This window comes from Podarcis erhardii (assembly GCF_964252035.2).
Source record: "Podarcis erhardii genome assembly, chromosome: 14".
In the NCBI taxonomy this organism is placed as follows: Eukaryota; Metazoa; Chordata; class Lepidosauria; order Squamata; family Lacertidae; genus Podarcis; species Podarcis erhardii.
Window position 1 is genome coordinate 52,530,970 of NC_138503.1, and position 25,442 is coordinate 52,556,411.

At 42.5% G+C, this 25,442-nt stretch overlaps 1 protein-coding gene across 6 annotated transcripts in view; it reads left to right on the top strand.

Moving 5' to 3' along the window:
• The window catches only part of SDK1 (sidekick cell adhesion molecule 1), a 595,311-nt gene that overhangs the window by 335,482 nt on the left and 234,387 nt on the right, over positions 1-25,442 (top strand). For all 6 annotated transcript variants that reach the window (XM_081839463.1, XM_081839466.1, XM_081839467.1 and 3 more), the window contains exons 8-9: positions 15,058-15,141; positions 24,757-24,951. In XM_081839463.1, the coding sequence (XP_081695589.1) occupies positions 15,058-15,141; positions 24,757-24,951 (279 nt within the window). The remainder of the gene's footprint in view (positions 1-15,057; positions 15,142-24,756; positions 24,952-25,442) is intronic.

A 25,442-nucleotide genomic window follows, 5' to 3' on the forward strand; every position in this document is an offset into this window, starting at 1 on the left:
AGGCAGCTTACATGTCTTGGTTTCCAGCTGGATGAAGCCCTGTCTAATTGCCAGCTTATTCCTGGCAGAGCACTTAAGAAAGTTGCTCTGTATTACTTTCTACTTGTGAACGCTTATAGAGAAATTTGAGGTTCTGGAGAGAAAATGGTTGTGGTCATAAAATATCCCCAAGCTACCTTGTAGCCTAGCCACAAGGCCCTGAATTTAACTGGCCATTTCTTAATCCTTCAGGCCTCTATGTGACCTCAACGCTTAAACAGCACCTCCTTCTGAAACTCTTACTTTTAACTGCATGCTGGCTGTTGAAAGAAGAAACTTCCTTGCCCTCCAGGCATTATTGCAAGGGAGAAACAAATTTCACGCACTTGCCTCTAAGTCCCCACCCCCCCAGTCCCACCCCCACTACTTCCCCAGAATGCCCACTTTTAGGGACTTATATAAGATATGTGGGACCTGCATAAGATCCACTGGCCTCAGATCAGCTGGACGTTTGTGTGTATTCTCTGAGCATTCATCCATGTGATCTACCACCTGCACCCTAAAGAAGTTTGGTCCAAGATTTGCTGTTTGGCCATGGTGTCTGCTGTATTGATAGACCACCTATAAGGATTTTGGTCATATCTACCAGCTAGTTGGCCGCTGAAACTGAATGTGTTAGCAAACAGAGCAGACCTGGCACACATTTCTCATTTGTGCTTCCCAACCTGTAAGGTTGCTCAGTTGACAGCTCTTGTGGGTCAGCTGAGAAAGGAGGTGTTGCACAGTCTCTAATGGCAGAGTATTGCACTTTTTATACAACTGGGAATTTTAATCAGCTTATACTTTTGAACTCTGACAATAATTTGTGGGGGTTTTTAAAAAAATAATATTTATTACTTTTAAAGCTTACAAAAAAGAAATAAAAGAAAAAAGACAGAAGAAAGTTTAATGTGTTTAGTTTAATGTGTTAAGGTTGTGTTTTGTATTGTTAATAATTTGTGGTTTTATTGACCATTCTTCTTAAGGTTGCCACAGTAGTTTTATTTTGTTGTTTTAATATTTATAAATTGCTTTGAATGAATGAATGAACAAAAGTAACAATCCTATAGCAAGATCCATGAGAATTAGCTGGGTTAGGATCCAGCAGAACTCCACTTAAACCAGGAAGTTTGCAGTGCAGCTGGACTATACCAGCATAAATCTCCATCCTTGACTCAGTTGGAGATATACCAGGGTATCTTCTCCATCCCAGCTCAGCTGGGAGCCAGTGGATCTTGGTAGGACCAGAGAGGATGAGACTTAGCCTGGATCCTAAGCCTGTTCAGCTCAGTCCTGTGACTTGGCAACCTGGTATAAGTTAATCTGGCAAGAAAGGTGGTGTAACTCACAGAGTTTTAAAGGCTTATTTTCCCTCTGTCAGGCTTAGGCCAGCTCAGCCAGCCGTGGTCCTGCTCCAGAATGCAGAATGGGTCTGGCATACTTTGCTCCATCTTAACTTGATTTAGCACCAGTATAGGATTGAGCCATTAGGATGGTTGAGGGAGACATGGGAAGAGAAGGAATGGCTCTCAAAGTGTGCAAGCCACCTCTGCTGCCTCTGAGAAGCTCTGCTGTCAGTCAGTGCCCTTCCCAGCTTCCTTCTTGACACATGATGTGCACCCTCAATGTAAATGTAGTGAATTCATACTTTGTTTTATGTATTTGTTCTAAATGTAGCAGATGGCTTTTATTAACTTCAGGCACTTTGGAGCATTTTATCCAAGTCAAGAAGTGCTTCTCATTTTTCCCCTTTGCAAAGTTGTGTTACGCTTTTATTCCTTGTCCTCTTTTTATTTTAGAATGCATTGTGTGAACTTTGAGTCTAAGGTTCTTCTTTTGTTTTATTCCTGCAGATTATTATCTCCCAGCTTCTTTTCCTTTTTTAAAAGACCAAAAGCCCATTTCAATTATTTATGATTCTGATTTAAGCCCTTTTTTATCCCCGCCATTTTATTGTGACTAATTTAATTTTGCTGCTGTCCTGTCAGATCCTGCTTCCTGCACTATTTCAACCCCTGATTCTCCAAGTGAAGATGGTGCTTAAGTAGCTAGAACAGAAAAACCAAACGCTAGGGGAAAGATTTTGAGTGTTGCAATGACAACTTTGATTAGAGTTGTCTGCATACTCTTATTTGGGATGTTTTATTTATTTCTCATATCAGTTTTTATAGGGGCACTGGTGAATGAAGTCATGAAAAGAGCTTGCAGTATGAAGAAGCAGATGAAAAGAAATCAGTAACAAATTGGTTATCAGTTAATTTTATTGCACTTTTCATGCGGCAAGCCACTCTCGTTTGGTTTGTTTACTCCCAGTGTCAGCTGCATTGGGGGATTTATGTATTTGTGGAACATTAGGAGGGGTGTGTAACAGGAAGCTAAAACAACCTAGTAGTGGAATAATTCATGAAAAAAGCTGGCGTTCCAAAATGGAAGAGTGCCATCTCTTAATTAGTCAGGGCACAGCACCAAGGGGAAGGTGCAGGCGAGAATCAAATATGATAAAGAGCTCCTATAAAAGGGATCATTCTCTCTGAGCTTTCTTGAAGGTGTTTCTTCTGAAGCCTACATTATTAAATTCTGTTTTAGCTGCACTTAAGGACTCTATTATGCTTGTCCATTTCTGCACATAAAATATTTGTAGGGTACACAAGTAGATAACACCATGAATGTCTTGCCATAAAGAAAACAAAAGGTTTCCTGAGCCTGCTTAGACATTGTGCTAGACAAGTACTCCAGAACTGACCGGAAAGTTCATTTGGAGCAGAAATTCTGTCTACCAAGCTTCACAAAATGGGACTCTGGAGAGGGAGAATTGGCTTCTGGAGTGATAAAAATCTGAACAGGGATAAGAAATTGGAATGAAATGTAGTGTTTTCCAGAGAGGCACTTAATGAAGATATTTTTGTTTTGTGGCTTAAGTAGGTTAAACACAAATGGATCGTACATTAACAAGAGCAATGGGAACATGAAAGAATTCATTCAGGAATCTGTAAAGCAGACGTGGGGAACATTTTCCCCAACAGATTTTGCCTATAACTATAATTCCCACAGCTGTGGCAAGCTTAGCCAATGGCTAGCATCCCCCTGCCCCTTGCTATAGAGTGATCCTATAGCACGTTGAAAGCCAAGTGCTGGTAGCCTTTTGAATTGAAGTTTTAAAACAGACAAAGACAAAATACAGATGAATGTGATGTAACAGGGAAGGGGCAATGTGGAATTTGGAAAAGGAAATAATAGTTCTAGAAATATAACGTAAAAGCTGAGTAGGCAAGTTTTAGATCAAATAAACAGAACAGGTTGGATATAATTTTGGTTTCTGATATATTATGAATAAATAGGACAGGTTGGGTATGATTCTGCTGGTTATGTATTACCAAGATAGGTTGTGATATCCTCATTCCTAGGCTTTTCATAAGCAAGCGAAAGGGCAAAACAGAAAGTGGGATGATTCAGCCATACTGTAATTACAAAATTGTGGGCAGCAAAACGAGGCGGACACTATATTGAGATTAAATAAGCCAAAGCATTTTTTATTTATTAAACTTTTAAAACTTTCAGCAATATAAAAACTTAGCACCAGTGAATGTGGAGAACTGATGGACACCTGTTTCCATGCCCTGGGGAACAGACTTGGCTTTCTGGCCACAGCTGCCTCAGGTGCTCATAGGTCAATCCTGTGCCAGACCCTCTCGGCAAGCCTGCCCTGCCCTCTGTAGGAATCTACTTCAGCTGCCCAGACACTGCTATTGGATGCCACCATTGCCCTTCCTGTAGGAGTTCTGCAACCGTCTCTGTGTACCCTATATTCACATTTTAGGGTCTCTGCCCACTGCCCCCCTCTCTCTAAAGAACCTGTCCTCTGGCATAGGTCAACCTGCAAAGCTGAGACAATTGTTGTTGTTTAGTCGTTTAGTCATTTCCGACTTTTCATGACCCCATGGACCACAGCACGCCAGGCACTCCTGTCTTCCACTGCCTCCCGCAGTTTGGTCCAACTCATGCTGGTAGCTTCGAGAACACTGTCCCACCATCTCGTCCTCTGTCGTCCCCTTCTCCTTGTGCCCTCCATCTTTCCCAACATCAGGGTCTTTTCCAGGGAGTCTTCTCTTCTCATGAGGTGGCCAAAGTATTGGAGCCTCAGCTTCACGATCTGTCCTTCCAGTGAGCACCCAGGGCTGATTTCCTTAAGAATGGAGAGGTTTGTTCTTCTTGCAGTCCATGGGATTCTCAAGAGTCTCCTCCAGCACCATAATTCAAAAGCATCAATTCTTCTGTGATCAGCCTTCTTTATGGTCCAGTTCTCACTTCCATACATCACTACCGGGAAAACCATAGCTTTTACTATACGGACCTTTGTTGGGATGCTGTCTTGAGACAATTAGAAATCATTAAATCAATCAGTCAAATCATTCTACCAGCTGACCCAGAATGCAGCATCCTAGGGAAAGTGGGAAATGTGCCAATCCAATGCTAATCAGGTTAGATGTGTGTGTGTGTGTGTGTGAATCATTGCTCTTCCTCAAAGGGGAGGAGGGTGGGTGGGTTGTGCTACTTGAACAAGTGAAGTTGGGAAAGAGGTACATATACTATATTTCCTGCTCTCATTGCTCACAGTCTTGTGGTGGCTGGTCATGCTGTATTGTTGCAAGACATCATCTGAGCTCTCACACATGCTTCTTAGTAGCCCAGAAGGTTGTCACTCAGCACCACAAACTGCCACTGGAAGCAAAAAGGCCTCATTCTGATGTAAAGGACAGATGATATGCCCTTCAGCCCAGTATACCTGAAGGAGCGTCTCCACCCCCATCGTTCTGCCTGGACGCTGAGGTCCAATGCCGAGGGCCTTCTGGCAGTTCACTCATTGCGAGAAGCAAAGCTACAGAGAACCAGGCAGAGGGCCTTCTTGGTAATGGCACCCACCCTGTGGAACGCCCTCCCATCAGATGTCAAAGAGATAAACAACTACCTGACATTTAGAAGACATCTGAAGGCAGCCCTGTTCAGGGAAGTTTTTAATGTGTGACATTTTAATGTATTTTTAATCTTTGTTGGAAGCCTCCCAGATGGGCGGGGTACAAATGATAAATTATTATTATTATTATTATTATTATTATTATTATTATTATTATTATTATGTAGTATAGACAGGAGTGCCTGGCGTGCTCTGGTCCATGGGGTCACGAAGAGTCGGACACGAATAAACGACTAAACAACAAATATTATGATGAGTAGGTCCTGTGTACCGCAGAGCAGTGCAAAATAGAAACGTGATGCTGTTAAACCCATAACAAATTAAAAATGACTCCAGTTTAAAATTTGCTGGACTATATTTCAGATGGAAAATACTGGCTGTTCCTGTGCAATCATATAAACCAGCACGAATGGAGAAGGCACTGATGCCATTGTTTGCCACCATAGTGGTCGATCAAGATCCACTTCTGTCATGTAAACTCCTAACCTGGATTTTGCAATGCAGACAGTGCTCATATGCTAAATGCCCTTGACTTGAGGGGCCTTAAATCGCACCTGTCAGAGCTGCCTCTAGGTCCCAGCTCACAGAGGACCAACGCCCGGTTGATGTAATGTACAAAAGTCTTTATTGAAGTTTAGTTTCCATTTCAAACCCCAGAGCGTGCAGCCCTACGTCTTGGCTCTAGATCGGCGAAGTCCCCTCTGAGTCACTACCCCTTCCGCACCAGTTTAAGATCCTAGCCCGGCTCCACCTCCTGCGCTGTTCCTTCCTCCTCTGGGTCCTTCTGCCCCCTGGGGTTTCCTCCTTCCTGGACTCTTCTGACGCTGACCCCCCTGAGTCTTGCCCTTCCTTCCGGCGGGCTTTAGGACCTGGCTCCCTATCCGGGCTACCTGCTGTGCCACTCGCCTGTACATTTGAACTTGGCGCACGCGCCCAGCCGGTGACTTTCCTCTTGACCGTTTCCCCGCTCTCTGATGGAGGTGTGGTCAATCCTGACTCATCTCCTCTCTCTGGTGGTGAGAACACTGGTCCCGATGCCTGGGACTCCTCCCCCCCACTGCGCTCTAGTGGGAAGCTGGTCCTGATTTCCAACTGCTGCTCAGGGAGTCCCCGCTGGCCCCTTCCTTCTGGGGTTTCCCCCTTGGCACCCCCCTTGCCCTGGCCATCGGCGCTCCTTTCTGTGAATCTTCCGATTCGCTGGAGAGACTCGTGGAATCTCTCTGACCACTGTCACTGCCTACACCCCCCTCGTATTCCTCCTCCTCACTCTCCATTTGCTCCATCTCCTGTGTCTCTGCTCCTGAACCCCTGACAGCACCCCTTTCATTTCAATAGAAAACTAAGGTCCCACTCCGTCACATGAATGCATTTCAGTGCCCTGGTATTCTATCAGTCAGAAATTCCTGCAAAATGCTTCCAATCTGAATATTTAGTGAGTTGCATCCATGATGCATCAAGAAATAAAATGATCCCCCTCATGCTGCTAACACATAGCACAATTTCCCAACTAGTGTGGCAAAGCTTTCTTTGATTTCTTCATACAGTTCTAGCAAAGATAAACTAAGGTGGTTCCAAACTCTGGTTTTATTAGCTGCAGTTGTTATAAATTTTTTAAAGGGTAGTGTGTTCCTGAGCTAGCACAGCAGCAGTTTTGGGGAAGATTTGCTGCAGATTAGATAAGAACATATTTGTTCTGCTACTAGTCATCCAAAGATTAAGTATTGCCATTGCCCTCATTTGGAAATGGGACTAATACTAAAACAACAACAAAAAACTACCAATGTTTTCCTTGTGTTCTTGGAGGTCCTTTAATATAACAGCTCCAAATAGTTATTTTTATACTGCCGTTTCAGTAAGAGTTTATGAAATCTTGCCACTACATAAAATGAACAATTGTGCTTTAAAGCAGAAGCTGTGGCTGAAAATAGAACTGGACAAAGGGGAAAAGAAAAAAAAGCAATGATACAAAGATGTCAGGATAGTCAGGTGGGACAAAGCAGTGTGAGGCCACAATGCCTCGTTGCCATTGACCCCTTGGACGTTGACAAGGTGGAGCAGAGGCAAAAGGCACAGAGAGAAGACTCCAATCCTCTCTCTGTACAAAGCCCTCAAACATTCCATTCTTATTAAAGGATGCCTGACCTCTCTTCATACTTAATAACATTTTATCAATGTACTCCTTTAACCCAGCAAGGCAGGCTGCAATCCTAGCCCCGGTCAATGTAAGTTCCATAGGACTTACTTCTGTGCTGTTGGTTGGAATTTGTATCCAGAACAAAAGGCTAGAGGGCAGAAACAAGAAAGCAAGACAAGAAGGGCAGAAGTGAGGAAGCAAGAGAAGGAGAGAGAGAATAGGCAATGCAAGGAATGCAGTCCAATCAAAGATTTGACCCACAATAGGCTATTTCTGCCTTTGGACCTTGGCTTCAAGTTTGTTTTCTCCAGCAGGTCTGCTGAAGCAGTTGAGTTGTGGGCTGTCTTTAAATTTGGAGTTGATGACACCAGGCTTCTGAGATCTGAGAGAGGTCTTTGACATTTTCTCTGCAGCAGAAAGATGCTGTCCTGTGACAGTTGCCAATTCACAGTGAGGAATGAATCAACCCTCCTCCCCAGGAGTCATTGTGGGCTGCTGCTGCTGGTGAAGTGTCTTAGCTCCAGGTGCTTGCTCTGTGGTGACTAGGATTCATGTTTCGTAGCTCGGGGAAAATGTGTGTTTGTGTGTGTATAATATCTCCCTTTGGGAACAAATTGTGTCATAAGGTGGAAGCAAAGGAGCAGCTGTATGCATGCTTTAATGGAGTCTGTGTTAGATCTAAGCAAGATCTAACACAGGCAGCATTTACATTAAGGCAAACAGGATAATGTGTGTGCGTGCGCAAATATAAAGGATCATAGATCAACACATTTGCTGGATGCAGGTATTGGCTGCAGTTTTGGAGTGAGCAAATCTGGTTTATATATAGAAAGGTGCATTTTGAGGGACAGAGAAATGTAATGAATGGCAGCTGTTCCCTTTTACAAATTATTCGCCAATAAATGAACTTGCAGTAGATGAGTCTGAGTGCAGGTTTCCTCATTAGCTGTGCAGGAACACCATTTTGTCACAGAATCTGTACAATGGTTTCCTATCTCTGTGCACATTGCCTGATTGTGAAATGTGTTTGGGATGTTTTCTGGAAGCTGAGTGAAAATGGATACCAATCAAATTATTCATGAAATTATTTATGTCCAACCCATTTTATTTTCACCTGCCTCAATCCTATCAAAATTATTTGCCTACTATGTATGGGATGAAAATCTTTGGCAGCTCCCCATAAGTTTCAATGGATGCTGTGCTCCCTATACATATTAAGCTTCTGCAAATATTAGAGCTATTTATTTGGCACAATTATTTCTTTTCCTTTGGATCTTCCTTCTTGACCCCTTAATTCACAGTCCTAAGCACCACTGAATCTGATGGAACATTCTTCTGAGCAAACATGCTTAAGAAAAACTGATCTGCTTTCCCACATTAGATTATTTTAGGATTGTGTTCTAAAGTAGATCACAAGTATAGCAGGAACCCATCAATACACAATCCCATTCTATAAGCCTAGCTATATAGCAAACACAATTCTATAACAATAGATTCAGCAGGATTCTGCCCCCCCCCCGTTATTAATATAAATAAGCCTAATGTCAAAAATTCAACAATGCAGCATCAACTGTACTACTAATAAATTAAAACGATTTCCAGAGAGCAGCTTAAAACCAGTTGAATGTGAATAAAGGCAAACTTTAGGAAAATAATAAAATTGCCATGCACAAAAAGCCATTATCAATCTCAGCTTCCCACTTAATGAGTAATGTGGAAAAGTTTCAGAAATTACCCACCCATATTGGCAGACAGGCAGTCTTCACTCCTGGCTCTCACCTGACCTTTCTCCACCTTTCACCTGGGGAAGAACAATATTTAGTGCCCTCTCACCCACCCCCAAGCCATAAAGGGAGAGGCACAAATGGTTTTATGTCCAACCCATTTTATTTTCACCTGCCTCAGCCCTATTAAAAGTCTGTTCCATGACGTTTCCACATTAATCTGAGGATTTTAATTTTTTATGAAAACCAGCATTTTATACATATGTATGAATGTGAATGTCCCTTTCCCCTCAAATTATAATTTTAAAGTGCATTTCGATACATTTTCTGAGGTAATGACTGTGTCGCAACATTTGGAGATGTGTGAAATCTGACCGAGAGTGACTTCTAAGCCACACACTAGCGTGGGAAGTTTGGATCAGGTCAGTGGAAGTCAAAATTTGCAAAAAAATAGCATCCCTCAGGCATCCCTAGGGGATCTTCACATGGCATCCACTTTGCATACTGAGAAACAGCAACAGATTTTTTTTAGTAGGAGCCAGACATACACTTTGTGTTGCCAATGACCTCATGCTCAGGGATGGCCAACTGGGGTCTTACATGTTGACTCCAGCTCCCAAAGCAAGATTATTTGGCCCCTCATGGCCCTAGCAAATTTTAATCTAATAAACCTTTTCTGCTCCTAACCTTCCAGTAATTAAATGTAAATTGTTTGGCCTGATCCCATAAAATGGCTACTATCATCCTGATAGTTTCTGGACCATTTCACCGTCAACATTGCAGGGCATTGCAATTTCACAACACGGCTGATGTGCCGACGCTACACCCTCCTCCTTTGATCTGGATGCTCAAATTCGCCTATTGTGTAATTTCAACGTCATTATTTCATGCCCTTCAAATATGCAGTATGTTCAGATAGGATTGGAATGGCCTTTTGGAACAGTGAATGGCCTAGTTAAAACATCATCGGGGATCATTTCAGTGTGAAATAGATGCCTCCGGGGGTAGGTAATGGGTTATGTTGGCACCTTACTCCATCTTAGGTCACCCATTTGGACTTAGGCTTCGGTGATTAATAACAGACAATCACCACCAACTAACAGATGTTCCTCTGTTAGTTATGGCAAACGACACAATGATCCCAGTCCCTGTAGATATGCAAACATATTTGGAAAAACTCTGATCACTCCATCTGGCACTCCAGCCGGAAAAGGCTAGTTAGAAAAACACTGCTTTGCTTCAGAAGGCAGGCTGAAGCTGCTCTAATGCACTTTTGTTTCTTTTTTACCTCTCACTCTAACACACTTTGTGCTGGGAAGCTGCAATGCCCTTTGTGGATTACGGTACCCCATAGATTCCTAAAATAATTGTTTTAAGTCTACTGGGGTGGGGACAAGGATCCCAATATAGGCTGCAAGGCAATTTCTCCCAAACTGTGTTCTCCTGCCCCACGTGGGGCAGGAGGGATGCGACTCCACAGGAGCAATCAGGAGCATCAAGTGAGCTCCCCATTGTTTCTTTGCAGGGGAGCGGCGGTGGGTGGGCTGCACTAGGATGTTTCCCATTAGGGAACTGAGGGAGCTCACAGTCAGTGTCAAGCAGCTGATTGATGCCAAAGCAAGCCATTTTGGAAGAACCCTTTTGCACCAATAAGCCTATTGATTGCATGCCTTCAAAGTGGTTTGCTGAGAGCCCCAGTTTGTGTTTGCAGGTGCAGTTCCAATCCAAACTGCACCTGCAAATGGAATTGGAAGGGGCTCACTGTGACCACTACTCAGGTCATTGGTGGTCGCAGTAAGCCTATTTGAACTTGACACCAGATGTTCTAATGATGTGATTAGCATGTGAATAGTCACGCCCAACTGTCAAAGTTGGTCTGCTGGCCAACTCTAGCTCTCTTCTGGAATTCAGAGTCCTGGGCACCAATTCTTCTGAGTACCAGTTACTGGGCAACAAGAGGGGAGTGTTATGCTCACACCCTCCCTGTAGGCTTCCCAAAGGAATTTGCTTGGCCATTGAGGGTAAGGAGATGTGGGACTAATAGAGAGGACTTTTTTAATCTGACCCAGCAGGGCTCTTCTGACTTCACATCAAAAGCATGTGCTTTGGCAGAAATTGAAGGATATTGCAGAGTGCTTCAATGCTCAAGGGAGCAGGTTTAGCCAATAGACATCTGATGACAGCTGCCACTTCAGCTGCATGGATTGATTCTGGCTGGTTTGTTATCCTAGTACCAGTCCTGTTGAACATCAGTATGCTGTTTTAAATAGACCTGTTTTTCCTGTGCAGATTCTGTAAATGGATCCTGGATATTTTTGAAGTTAGGTGCCACAAATCCCTTAATGTTTCTCATTTGGTAGCCTGTCACATGTGCAGCAGTGGATTATTCCTTTCTGCGATTTCATCCTTGTTTCTGAAGGAGAATCAATGCAGCAGCAGCAGCAGCTTCTGTACGTAGTCCATTCACCTGCCACCTTGAGTGCAAGAGAAATCAAACACCCAGGAATATACGTCTTTATACGTTATTAATTAGTGTTTCTTTTCAAATATTATTTGGTATTTTCCAGCAGCTCAGGACCTACAGTCCTGTGAAACAGAGTTTGAACAACGATTTTTCACAGAAAAACATCACCCTGAACTTCAGTGTTGGGGACCCCAAAGTGATGCTCGCATTTGCCTTACAGTAGTAGCACATTGCTTTATGACAGTGGAGAAACAACAAAATACTGATGATTACACTATCCACAAGATGGCTTTGGGACTTTCATTTTCTGGAATGCTTTGAGTATATAATAAAGTTCCAGCACTTTACAGAGAACGTGTCCTTGTGTTTTATTCCTTTTGCTAATTTTGGGTTTTCTGTCAATTTTTCTCCATGAGAGCTATTTGCCACACTCTCTTGTACCAAGTTGTTACAGCTGTTCCCTTAAGGTCCTTCCAAAACTTGGTGATGACCATACATGCTGCTGCTATGAGCATTCAATTGGATTAATTAGTGCTTTTAAATTAATTAATTAATTGTGGTTTTAGAACCAGTGTGGTGTAGTGGTTAAGAGCGATAGACTCAATCTGGGGAACCGGGTTCGCTCCTCCACATGCAGCTGCTGGGTGACCTTGGGCTAGTCACACTTGTTTGAAGTCTCTCAGCCCCACTCACCTCACAGAGTGTTTGTTGTGGGGGAGGAAGGGAAAGGAGAATGTTAGCCGCTTTGAGACTCCTTCGGGTAGTGATAAAGCGGAATATCAAATCCAAATCCAAACTCTTTTAATGTGATTGCATTTTTTGATATCTTTGTTGGCCACCCAGAGTTCCAGCAGGAAGAAGGGTAAGATAAAAATTCAGTAACAAATATAAATGAAGAGCAGTTTGATCCACCAGGACCATACCTGAGTGACAAGGTGGGCTGCAGTCCTGTTGCTGTCCTGGTGTCAGTGATGCAACTCCACCTGCAAGGAGTGGAGCAAATCTCACAGTAGCCCAGGACCTCTCAAGAAGATGGTGCTGTTTGCAGACCTATATATGGCAGATATGGGTGGAAGGCTCAGACGGAGGTTGCTCAGGCCTTCATGCCTTTGCTGGAGCCAAGGCTGAACAGAGAAAGGAACTGGGTGCTTGTTAAGACAAAGGAAAACAGAATATATGTGGGTTGATGGGGAGAAGACAGAAGCCATGTTTAAGCTTCCCTGGCATGACAGGAGTAATCTCGGGTTGCTGCAATGCCCTTCTCACATTCCTCTTGCCATTCCATCTGTAGTTTAGTGTACTCAGTGTTTTGCAACCCAGCCAAAACCTACAGGTTACTTCCAGTTTTTGGCATGCTGACATTTCTCTTATCCACCTTATATTGGAACTTGCTAGCTGTGTATCCATATAGTGCCCATGTATCCATTTAGCCCCCATGTGTCCCTTGCGCTTTTCAAATACGTGAACAGTCAACTCAGCTGCTTACAGCTCTGTGCTCCTTGTGCCTTGGTACTTTTCTAGATAAGACATAAAACCTCAGCATTAAGGATCAAGCACGCTCTGTCCACCACAATTTCCCAATAATGTATAGCTTTAAAGTTTGTTTTTTTTCAATAAATATGTCACTTCATGCACTTATATATTGTTTGTGTTAATAACCGTTACTTAGCTGCAAAAGATCAATAATGTCCTTACATTGATATTATTAAAAAACAATAAATCATGCAAACAGCTCTGCTTATTGGTTTCACTCTGAAGGCTTAATTTTTCTAGGAAATTCTGTCTCCTGATGTCTCTGTTGAGAAGAAAATGGAAAACCCATACTGAGATATATTTTTAATAAAAAAATATTAGCAAGTTGCATGTAAAAGTCCACGGGCAGCAGGATCACAAGAGGACAGAAAGTGTTGTGGTTGTTGAGTGTATACACTATGGAAGCCCAGTCACACGGTTAATCTGAGCACAGAAAACAGCCATTTAACATAGTTGTCTATACTAGGCCAACACAAACACACACCGCTATACATCACATACTATTTAGCAGTACAGTGGTACCTCGGTTTAAGAACAGCCCTGTTTATGAACTATTCGGTATACGAACTCTGCAAAACTGGAAGTAGTGTTCCGGTTAGCGAACTTTAACTCTGTCTACGAACGGAAGCCGAATGGTGGAAGGGCACTGGTGGTGAAAGGCCTCATTAGGGAAAGCACGTCTCGGTTTAAGAACAGCTTTGGTTTAAGAACAGACTTATAGAATGGATTAAGTTCATAAACTGAGATAACACTGTATTACAGGTAGTTTTCTCTCTCTGAGCCCAGATAAGGTTTTTTGCTTCAAAGTCCTTGCTGTTAAACACCATAGCTGAGTCCTAAGTTGAGTTGCTTGCAAAGGGTTCTCTGAGTTCTGAAGTCTGGCAATTTTCCAATTTCTTCCTCAGATGATCTCTTCAAAAAGTCTTCACTCAGTTCCACTGTTCTGACAGCTAGCCTTCAACAGTTCCTGCAATCTCTTACCACAACCCACAAAGTATGCTATAACCTGAGCCCTTTAATACACCGAGTTACTTGCTAAATATGCCCATTGACACAGATGAGAGAGCCACAAGATGCCTGCAGGTACATTGTGGCAGATGAAGTCTGGCTTTGCTGCTACAGGTGCACCATGGCATTTCTTCTCTCTCCATTCCTCCCAATGGTCATTCTTCCTCCAGTCACTGGTGTGGATACATGACCTGTCTGTCTCTCTCCAGGCTCTGTGATCATTTGCAAGGGATTCACATATGGCAGGGTTAATGTCACCAGTCTTCATATCATGTTTGCAAACATCTTTATAACACAGAGTTGGTCTGCCAACTGGCCTGGTGCTGGAAGCCAGCACCCCATAGAGCACGTCCTCGGGGATCCTGCCATTTTCCATTCTGTGGACATGACCAAACCAGCATAGACGTCGCTGAGACAGGAGTGTGAACATGCTGGGAGAGTGTGGGCTTGGGAGAGTACATCTTTCTTTGAGGATCCGTCCTGGCATGTGATGCCCAAAATCTTCCTGACCCAGCACATATTGAGACATTGCTTGTTACAATTCTTATTGAACCTGCTGATATGGATCTATCCTCATGTTGTGGTTCTTTATGTCCCAAGCTACATGGCATGGTGTTATTAGATATCGAAGCAAGTCCTTGTGTAAAATGTGTTGCTGTAAATAAAACCCTTTATGGACCTCCCGGGATGGCTTGTCTAAGCTGAGAATTAAAATATTCTCTGATTCACGCCTGTAAAATGAAAAGCAGCCCCTGCTCTGATGTTAATTTGCGGTGTAAAACCCTAAATATAAATTGGCAGTTTCTCAGTGCTCTTTGAAATTCATATTCATCATCACATATAATTGTTGAGGTTGTTTTATGAGGCTATCACTTAAAAGAAACCATAAACCCAAAATAGAAGTCAAACTAGGCCATTTGTAACACTGTATTAAATACATTCCTCTTAATCCAGAGGAAGCTTGAGTTTAGGAGCACATCAGTTTCTGCCCTGTAAGAGTTTTTCCATTCATTTGAGTGAAAGGTCTTGAGTTCACATGTGACAAATCATGGCGTTTGAGTCCTTCCATTGAAATTAATGGAATTCCTGTGCACTCTTGAGCTTTTGGGTTTGAACCTGAGCACACAATGAATTCTAGGTTAGGTCAAATGGTCAAGCTAAATGAATATATTTTCTTACACTATTCTGGTTTATCTTTCTTTAGAGTCACCCTATTTTACTACTGAGCCAGAAAGCCGAATTTTGGCCGAAGTGGAGAAGACTGTTCATATCCGGTGCCAGGCAATGGGTAAGAGGGGAGGGAACAAGTGGTCTTTGTTTTTTCCTTGTTTACCTTTGAGCCTCTTTAGTAAACTTTCAATTTTCCATGATAAGAAGCAGGCTGCATCTGAGGACCATGATCTGAAAAGATGAATCATGCTTGTCTGCTGGGCAAATTGCCCCATCTGCTTTTTGTTTGGGCTTCAGTGCCTGACAGGAAGCATTCAACAAATGTGGGCAGGTAAAAAGAATTAGCGTCCTGAGCTGAGTGAATTAGTGTAAGTGAAACAGTGGCTTAGGGACCCATAAGCTGAGTTGCCGAGAAACAATCAATAATTGCAATAGTTAAAGCTCCTTGTTTCTTAAAATGATGGAGCTTTTACAATAGGAGGAAAATGTCAGCTGCAAAGTCTATTTCTGCAAGCAGTAGAGCAGGCTTCCTCAAACCCGGCCCTCCAGATGTTTTTGGCCTACAACTCCCATGTGGTCAGGGATGATGGGAATTGTAGTCTCAAAAACATCTGGAGGGCTGAGTTTGAGGAAGCCTGCAGTAGAGAATTAACCCATATATACATGATACCTAACCCCCAGGAAGCTGGCAATGATCCATCCTCGTGCCTTGCTGCCCCATACCCTGTACATATCTCCATGTGTGGTGGGAATGTAAAAAAAAACCAACCTTTCAGGAATTCAATATTCCACGAAATTAATAAAATAACAGAATAACGATTGGAATTCAAACCAAAATTAACTTTATTAAATACATTTTAAGACAACAATCTGGGCTCACATAATAAAGAATTAAAAAGCCATTTATTACAAGTGACGAGCCTCAACATAACCAGACACTGGAAAGGCCTTTTTGGCATCATGACAGGCAATTGGTACAAAATAGTCTGAGAAACATCCTTCCTTGACAAATAACAAATAAATTATGGTTGACACACGGGCAGATCAAGAAGATGACATTACACCAGTGTGGTTGAATTTCATAACATATGTCATTATTCCAGAAAATGAGCAATCCCCCCCATCAACATTTGGCTCAATCTATTTGATCTAAATTAAAATTCAAACCTAAATTACTGTTTTCTCTTTGAACCCCTCCTGCTTTCATCAGTATATCAACACTTTATATTGTTTCATTGTTAACATAAGAGGGGAAATACTTAATCTAAGCACAACCACAAGGGCTCCTAATTAGACATTTAACTATGTGATGTTGAATGCTATCTTTTAACTGTTCTATCCTGTTTCCCCCATTGTTTTTGTTTAAACCAATTCATGAACCAAGAACTAATAATGAACCATATGTTGTTGATATTATTGCAAATTTATCATGCTATGACATGAGAAGACTTCGACTATTTATTTGTATCATTTATTATTCCTTGCTTATAAAACCCAATAAAAAGTTATCCCAATAAAGAGAGAGAAAACGTCGGCTGCAGAAACATTCAAGCGAAATTACACTTCTGTGGCAGCCGTCTTTCATTTAAATTTTAATTAGAAGGTGTTCAAACACCACTAAAAACTTCAAAATATTTATCATTCCACCTAAAGAGATAACAGCAGTTCCATAGAAGCAGGTTCATAGGATGCTCTTTAAAAAAATGTTAGTTGTTGGCATCCATCTGAGGCACTGTCGTCTAAACCACTGGGCCTCTTGGGCTTGCTGATCAGAAGGTCAGTGGTTCAAATCCCCACGACGGGGTGAGCTCCCGTTGCTCGGTCCCAGCTCCTGCCAACCTAGCAGTTTGAAAGCACACCAGACCCACTAAATAAATAGGTACCGCTGCGGCAGGAAGGTAAATGGCATTTCTGTGCGCTTTGGTTTCTGTCACGGTGTTCCGTTGCACCAGAAGCAGTTTAGTCCTGCTGGCCGGATGACCTGGAAAGCTCTCTGTGGACAAATGCCATCTCTCTTGGCCTGAAAGCGAGATGAGCACCGCAACCCCATAGTCTCCTATGACTGGACTTAACAGTCTAGGGGACCTTTATCTTTTTATTTACCTTGAGAGACAATGGAGTTTGCCTCTGGGAGTGAAGTCAAACTGCCTGGGGGCACAAGCCTGGGCAGTGAGTATGAAGGTCCTGAGCTGCCCAGACGACAAGACTCCCCTCTTGACCTCACTGATGTGGTCCAAAAGAAAGCAGAGCAATATATTTAGCACCAGCTTGGGTGCAGGAGTTGCTGGAAGGTGCCATCCAACCCTCTTAGGGACTCCAGATTTGTGTAGGGTTTACCCCTTAGCCTTTTCTTCTCCCAAATATATTCTGCAAGGCAGCAGAGGTTTAGGATCTTAGTCGTCTTTCTCCTAGATGGGTTATCTTCCCAGTTTGACAATTCCCTGTTGGCTATTTGCAGTATTGTAGCGCAGCAGAGAGCTTGCTGGGGAGACCATGCATTAAAAAGGGACTCAAAAAGTACTTAAACAAGGTTTTAATTAGAAAAACAAAAACTCCTTTTACACTAAATACATCAACAAACAAACATGACCCAACCACCAACCCATCCCCCAGGGTAATGGGAGAGCTAGGTGCTGCTCCTTATATACTACACCCAATTGCTGACACAGTTTAATCAATACAACTCAGCAGCACCTGCTATGTTTCACAGCTGTAAAGCTGGGTCTTGTTATTTTGCTCTGGCCCTTGCTCTGGCCCCTTAAAGACATACACATCGGATGGAACAATGATGAACCTTTACATTTAAATAAACCATTCAACATTCCCATCTGCCCCTCACTTCCCTCTTCAGCACATGCAGAAACCTTGAATATTTTAAATACATAAGTGTAATCTACTGATTAGACCAGGAGTCAAATCCAGAGAGAATTGACTGCCACCGAGAACCCACCTGTCCTTGGAAACCTTTGTGCTTCCTCACACATTATATTTCATTTTATTCACTTATTTGGTTATAACATTTGTATAGCAGGTTATGGCAGTTTGCAGTTGGGTGTATAGCTAAGATATTCTGCACACACGACAAACAAACAAACAACAGTCCATTTCCTTTCCTGGTATATTAATTAGTCTGAAGCTCAGCTATTGCCTCCCTCTTCACCCGCCTCATCTGTATTGGCCCCATAGATAGGGAAACCAAGTTGTAAATGTATAAGAAGTTTTCTAGTGCTGATTCCTTTTGTACATCTGGCCTAGAGTGTCAACCTTGATTAACAGCAGCTCTCAAAAGTCTCATGTGAGGTATTAGCAGCCCTACTTCCTAAGCTATTTTTATCTTGATCCTGATGTGCATCCTGCTGGGAGAACTTTAAAGAACTGGGAGAACTTTAAGGAACTCTTATTAGATTCATCCTGAAAGAGCACACAAATGGACAGACTCAAAGAAAGTGAAAGGCAGAGAGAATTTTCTATTCTCCTCACTCAAGGCAACATTTATTGACCAATAATGCGCTGGTTGGCTTCATACTTTTGCAAAATATAGCACCTAATTCTTTCTGTCTTATTGATGATGTTCATTTCGTATTTGCTACTGATACTTTATTTTATGGTCTTTGCTGTTTATGATCTTTTTAAACATCAATGTTTTATTCATATGCTGCTTTCCTACACGATTGTACCCAAAGCAGTTTCCAACAAATCAAATTAACAGCAGCAATGGAAAAAAACACAGAAGAACAATTACCAATATTCATATTGTCAGTACATAAATTAACAAAAAATCAACATATACAACATTGTGTAAAAATATAAGCAAACTAACTTAATTTAACAACTTAAAACTAAATGGGAGAGACAATAAAGCCTAACACAGATATAAAAATAATAGAAATATGTGGCCCTTAAAAGGCAGGCGTTGTGTTGGTGGTGTTTTCAACTGGACAGTCATTAGTCCAAACCCACAAGTTGGGGTCCATTTGAAGAATGCTTTGTGAAATGGAGAAATTTTTGCCCTGCAAAAGCAGGAGGAGTGCGTATGGGCAGAGCGCATTGCTGAGACATACCAACAGTGCTGGATTTACATATAAGATAAACAAGCTATAGCTGAGGGCCCCACTCTCTTGGGGCCCCCCCCCAAAAAAAAATTAAAGAAACTGGGTGTACATTTCCAAAATATAAGATAAAAAACAAATAAAATAAAACCTACATATAGCAACAGTGTTGTGTGTTGTGTAGGCTTCTATGATGTAAGTCATGGGCCCCGCCTGCTAGCCTGCTATTCCCTAAAATATCACTGGTTTGCTCATTTCTGTGTATAGGGTGTCTACATTCTGCATGTGCAAATGGCTTTAGATACCTATTAGGTCCATAAATTACCATGTAGCATATATTCAACACAAAAAACGGCAACAATTTGTTGTTGACAAAGGACAGCTGGACATAGAAAGGGCCCCATTACCTTCAGGAGCTTAGGGCCTCATCACACCTAAATCTGGCACTGCATACCAGTCATAAGAACATAAGAATTCTGCTGGATCCGGCCAATGGCCCATCTAGTCCCTTATCCTTTTCTCGCAGCAGCCAACCCAATGCCCCAGTAGGAAACGTGCAAACAGGATCCGAGCCCAAAAGCTCTCTCCCCTTCTGTGGTTTCCAGCAACTGGTATTCAGAGACATTGCTGTCTCTAACTATGGAGGCCGAGCATAGCCATTGTGGCAAGTAGCCTTCAGTAGCCCTCTCCTCCATGAATTGGTCCAATCTTCTTTTAAAGCCATTCAGGTTGATGACCATGACTACCTACTGTGGAAGCGAGTTCCATAGGTTAACTCTGTGCTGCATGAAGAAGGACTTTTCTCTATACCTTGAATAATTTTGTAATTTTCTACCATGTCACCCCTTTCTCGCCTTTTCACTAAACTATTCTCTTTGCTCTAGCATGAACTCGCTCAACAAACAGAGTGGTTTCTTCCATCCTCACCTTTTCTGTGCCCTGTCCAGATGAGTGCTGCGTTTCCAGGTTTCTCACTACTAAAGCTAGCAGCTGTCTGGCCGCTGACTTCTTACCCCGTGTCTCAGAGAGGACATGAAATGAAAAGGGGGTGGGGGGGTGCCAGCTCAGGTGCCTGAATCACAGCCCTGGGACACATCATGGAGTTGCTCCATGCCCTGGCCATAAACAGGCAGGACGTTTCAATTTGTCACAACTCCTATCGGATTCTTTGGCGCAAAAGCCATTTATTCCATCTTTGTGCACTGTGAGTGTGGGAGACACAGATTAAATTTGCTCGATACAAATAGATTAACTATAAATAAAATAAAAGCCTGCAAAAGACAGCTTTTTACTTCATTGTAAATGGAGTTTCCTTGGGAACAAAGTTCCATTTTCTATTCCTCAGAGGCTACTCAAGTTGCAAGCATTTAAAACACAATATATTTGTATATATAACACTAATTGGATTATATGCTGTCAGCAATCAGTAGAGTTCAAATTAAAACTGCACAGATTTGCCTGTGAAGGAAGAAGAGCATACTTACCTGCTACAGAGTCAGACCTTTGGTTCATAAAGCTCAGCATCGCCTCCCTTGACTCGCCGAGGGGCAGGACTTTCCCCCAGCCTTTGCCAGGAGATGCCAGGGGTCTAACCTGGCCCCTTCTGCACATATGGCTCTTCCCAGCATCATTAAATATTTTTATAAAAAATAAAATCTGCTGACAGATTAGTTGGGGCAAATTTTTAGATGATCAAAATGTTTTTATATGAACTATCAGATTGGTAACGCTAAACTTGCAGCCCTAATAAATACATTAAAAAATGCATGACTTCAGATGGACCCTTGGAAAAGTCTTATTTCTCCAATTATATATTTTCTTTCTTTCTTTCTTTCTTCTAGGATTGCAATCTTTTTTTTCTCTTCAGTATGCTTTTTATTGATTTTCTTACATGGTAAAAATTATACATTCCAAATAAGATACAGAAGAAACAAAAGATTACCAAATAAACAAATATATATGAATCCTTAAAATTCTAAAGAATATATATTCCTTCTATCCTGGTTAGCCATGATAAGGGACACATAATTTCTTTTTAAAAGAAAATCAGTTCTTTTCTTTTTTAAAAGCCAGCACAGTCATTTTAAAGCTCAGTGTGGCTCTTGACTGCAGCTGCCTCCTCTGGCAGATCCGTTTGCAAGTTCCTGCCGCGCTCTGATGTACCCCTCATCATTTCAGACGCCCCTTGTCTGTTTCACACCTGGTCTAACTAATGGACTCCTTCCCTGGTGTCTGTCTTTCCAAAAAGATCTTTGAAAAGCACCTTCTCTCTAGTTCTGATGGTGTGACTTACCCAGCGAAATCACTAGGATCTTTTAAGGCCTCCTGAAATATCGGAAGGAAAATATATAGATTGACTTCTCTATATTCCTTTAAGTACAGTGGGGTTTGGAGCTGATCTGTGGCTTAATTGAAGAACAGATAGGTAGCCGTGTTGGTCTGCCATAGTCAAAACAAAACAAATTCCTTCCAGTAGCACCTTAAAGACCAACTAAGTCAGTTCTTGGTATGAGCTTTCGTGTGCATGCACACTTCGTCAGATACCTGACGAAGTGTGCATGCACACGAAAGCTCATACCAAGAACTGACTTAGTTGGTCTTTAAGGTGCTACTGGAAGGAATTTGTTTTGTTTTAATTGAAGAAGACAACCTAAGCTTCAGTGAGCGGAGAATGTTGATATTCCTGTCAGGATTCAAAATGTTTAGCCCATTATGCTGTTATGGGGAATAATGCCCAATGCCAGATTTCATTCTATTGCATTTTCTATAAAATATAATGGAAATGCTGTTACTTAAGCTTCAGACTATTTCCTGTGTCCTCTATTCTGAGTATGATTCCATTTTTGTATCATCTGTTTCCTCATTACTCAGTGATAATTTGTATTGGCCCAGGGGATTTGATGAGATGAATTAAATTTCACTGAGAATTCTGACAATCAGACTGTACACAAATTCTGTAAATGGGCCTTTGGTATGAAATTAAAATTGTGTTTGTTTCACAGTGGTACACTGCATCTGTTTTGTGTCAAACCACACACATTGCACACAAAAGATGATTCCTGTAGGCTATAAATAGCTTTATTATTCAAGCAAAATGGAAGTTTCAAATGCGATTTCAAGAACTGATTACATCCTTGTACAGAAATATAATTTCATGACCAGTCAACTACCCCCCCCCTTTCTTGGGGAATAATGTATCTTTCATTCTCCTCAGAAGAATGAATATATTAAAAAGAGTAGGTTTTTGTTATTGTATTTGGTTACATAAAAGTATTTTCAGTGGATTTTGCCTTGAATTTTTTTAATTGCTGTATCTTTATTGCCTTACTAAACACACACAATAGATCAAGCGATATTTACTTTCAACATGCTTTGAAGGCTTGCTGTTAGAAACATTTAGAATCCTAGGTAATAAAATGTGTTTGTCCTCATTCAGAGATCTCTGCGAAGTCAGATTTTTATGTACAGAGATCGAACATTCTCATAGCAATCTGTCTCACTCAGGAGACAATGGAGGAATATGTCATTGGGGGTGAGGTCAAATTATTGAAGCTTGCAGTGTCTGCTGTGGCTGTAGAAACCGATGCAGGAGAGACATGTTTTGTTCCAGCTGGGGCAGATGAAGGTGTCTGGTTGAGCTGATGGCATTTCTTCTCTCTGCCCTCTTCCCAGCAGTCATTCCTCCTCTGGTCACTGCTATGGCTACATGACCTGACTGCCTGTCTCTAGGCGCTGCGGTTGTCTGCAAGGGATCCCCCCAAGGCAGGGCTGATGTTACTAGCCTTCACGTAAAGCAATGCAAAGGCCATTTGTTAAGGACAAACACTGCAAATGTATATGAATTGGGGAATCCACTCTGGGTAGACGCTTATCCCCAGTTCCTCTTGACCTACTCTCCCCACCCTCCACCCCGGGGGGTGGGGAGAGGAGAATTCACTCTTTAGTGTTCAGTTGGAGAAAACATCAATTGGAGTTTCCCTCAGATTGGCATTTGTTTGATCTATCACTAAAGAGCGAGTTTTCCCTTCGACAGGAGCAGCCCAAGGGCAAAACCACTTGGACCCATGCCTAGAAAGTGTGAGTCAAGTGGAAAACTGCTCAAACCCACCCTTTCTAGGCATGGCACAAGCGGAAGTGTGGGTGAGCCCTCAACGTTAACCTGAAAGCTTCTAGGATTATTTATTCTCCATTTCTCAACCAATAGAAGCCATGCTGAAGTCCAAATTCCTCTATTGAAGCAATTAGATTTCCTTTATATATCTTTGAATATGGTGCTCAGGCTCCATGACTTAACACAGAGCCGTAGCTTGGGGGGGGGGGGGACTAGCCAGGTTTTTTGCCCAGGAAGTAGCCTCCAAAGAAGCACCATTGAGGTTCCCAGCCTGTGTGTGTATATATGCAAATGTCTGTGTGGGGTGTGTGTGCTAAACTGGGTCATTGACCCAGGTCAAATAAAGCCTAGTTTTGCTTAACACCATAGGCATACCTTATCCTCCCAAACCTTGCTTTGTTGGCTCTTCCTTGGTGAGCACTTATTAGTCTTGGCTAGTGAGGTGAGAAAGAGTTTCCCTGGCCTGCTGGGAAACTCAGCTCACAGAGCTCTGCCTCACAACTGGACAGGAGTAACGACATGAGAATGCTGAACACTATGAGCACCTCCTTCCTTCTGCAAATCCTCATTGCTCAGAATCACATGTCTTGGGTGGTCCAGGGTCTTTGAGAGTGGACTTTTTGTGAGCCTTTGGGCTGTGGCATCAACTTCAGTGAAGGGATTTTGTCACTCATTGGGTTGCTAACCTCAGCCTTGGTTTATGCAATATGGGGATTGTTGAGATAATGTATTTGAACATGCTTAAAGGTAAAGGGACCCCTGACCATTAGGTCCAGTCGCAGACGACTCTGGGGTTGCGGCGCTCATCTCGCTTTATTGGCTGAGGGAGCCAGCATACAGCTTCCGGGTCATGTGGCCAGCATGACTAAGCTGCTTCTGGCGAACCAGAGCAGCACACAGAAATGCAGTTTACCTTCCCGCCGGAGCAGTACCTATTTATCTACTTGCACTTTGACGTGCTTTTGAACTGCTAGGTGGGAAGGAGCAGGGACCGAGCAACGGGAGCTCACCCCATCAAGGGGATTTGAACCGCCGACCTTCTGATCAGCAAATCCTAGGCTCTGTGGTTTAACCCACAGCGCCACCCACGTCCCAACAATGAAAGTGCTTAGAATGCTCCAAAACACTTCCTTCCTAAATACTTTTTCTCACTGAGTGCAATAGAATATACTTCCTAGAAAGGATGCATAAGATTCCTGCTTAAGTCTTACCAATTCACTGCCTTGTCTGCCTTTTGACCTTTTCAAGGCTCATTTGATGACACAATTAACCTATTTCCCAAACTGAATCATTTAATCTGAGGCTTAAAAAAAAAAGGCATGCAATTTGATTACAGCAAATGAAGGCACACAGTCGCCATGGCATAAATCATTATGGGTAGTTAAGGATTTGTCTTTGTGTTTTTCAGTTGTATTTCCCCTCTTTTGACAGGATAATGCATGCTTTGTAGCAGTTGCTTTCTGAATAGTGTATTTGTATAAAACTCTGTAATGGGAAATGGGCAATTAGCAGGCGGCAATGTTTTGTGCCTGGGCACACATGAAGAGTTTTCTCTCTTTCCACTACATTTCAGGTGTCCCACTTCCTGTCCTGGTCTGGTACAAGGATGCTGTCCCCATCCACAAACTGCTGAATCCGCGTTACAAGGTTTTGCTCAATGGGAGTCTTCAGATCCAGGGACTGCAGCCTGATGATTCTGGAATCTTCCAGTGCTTTGCAAGGAATGATGCTGGGGAGATGCAGAGTCGTACCTTCCTGGATGTGACTAGTATGTCTGGACCTACGTGGGGGTTGGGCAGGGGAGGTAGAGGAAGGTTTCTGGGGCACAATGCATTCATCTTTCTAGGACACCCCAGTGGTACAGAGTAAAAAGAAAAGAAAAGGAAGTCAAGCTCACAGGGGAGGGGCTGTCAGGAGAAACCCCAGAGCAGTGCCTGCTTTCTCCAAGCATCCTAGGACAGCCTGCTCCAGCATGGTACCTTTCATAATTACTATTATTATTATTATTATTATTATTATTATTATTATTATTAATGTCCCCGGCTTTCCAGACTCATCTGCTATACAAATCCAAAGTGGTACATTGGTTGCCAGAGGTGAAACATATTGGCATTATTTTCCCCTCTCCTACCCCACTATGTGCATCCTCCAAAAGGAAACCTTCATTTTTAAGCAGTGAAACAGCAGGACTGCAGCCCTCCCATAGATTCCTTCACTTACAATGACTGCCCTTAGAAGCTGTGGTTCTCCTCTGCCTTT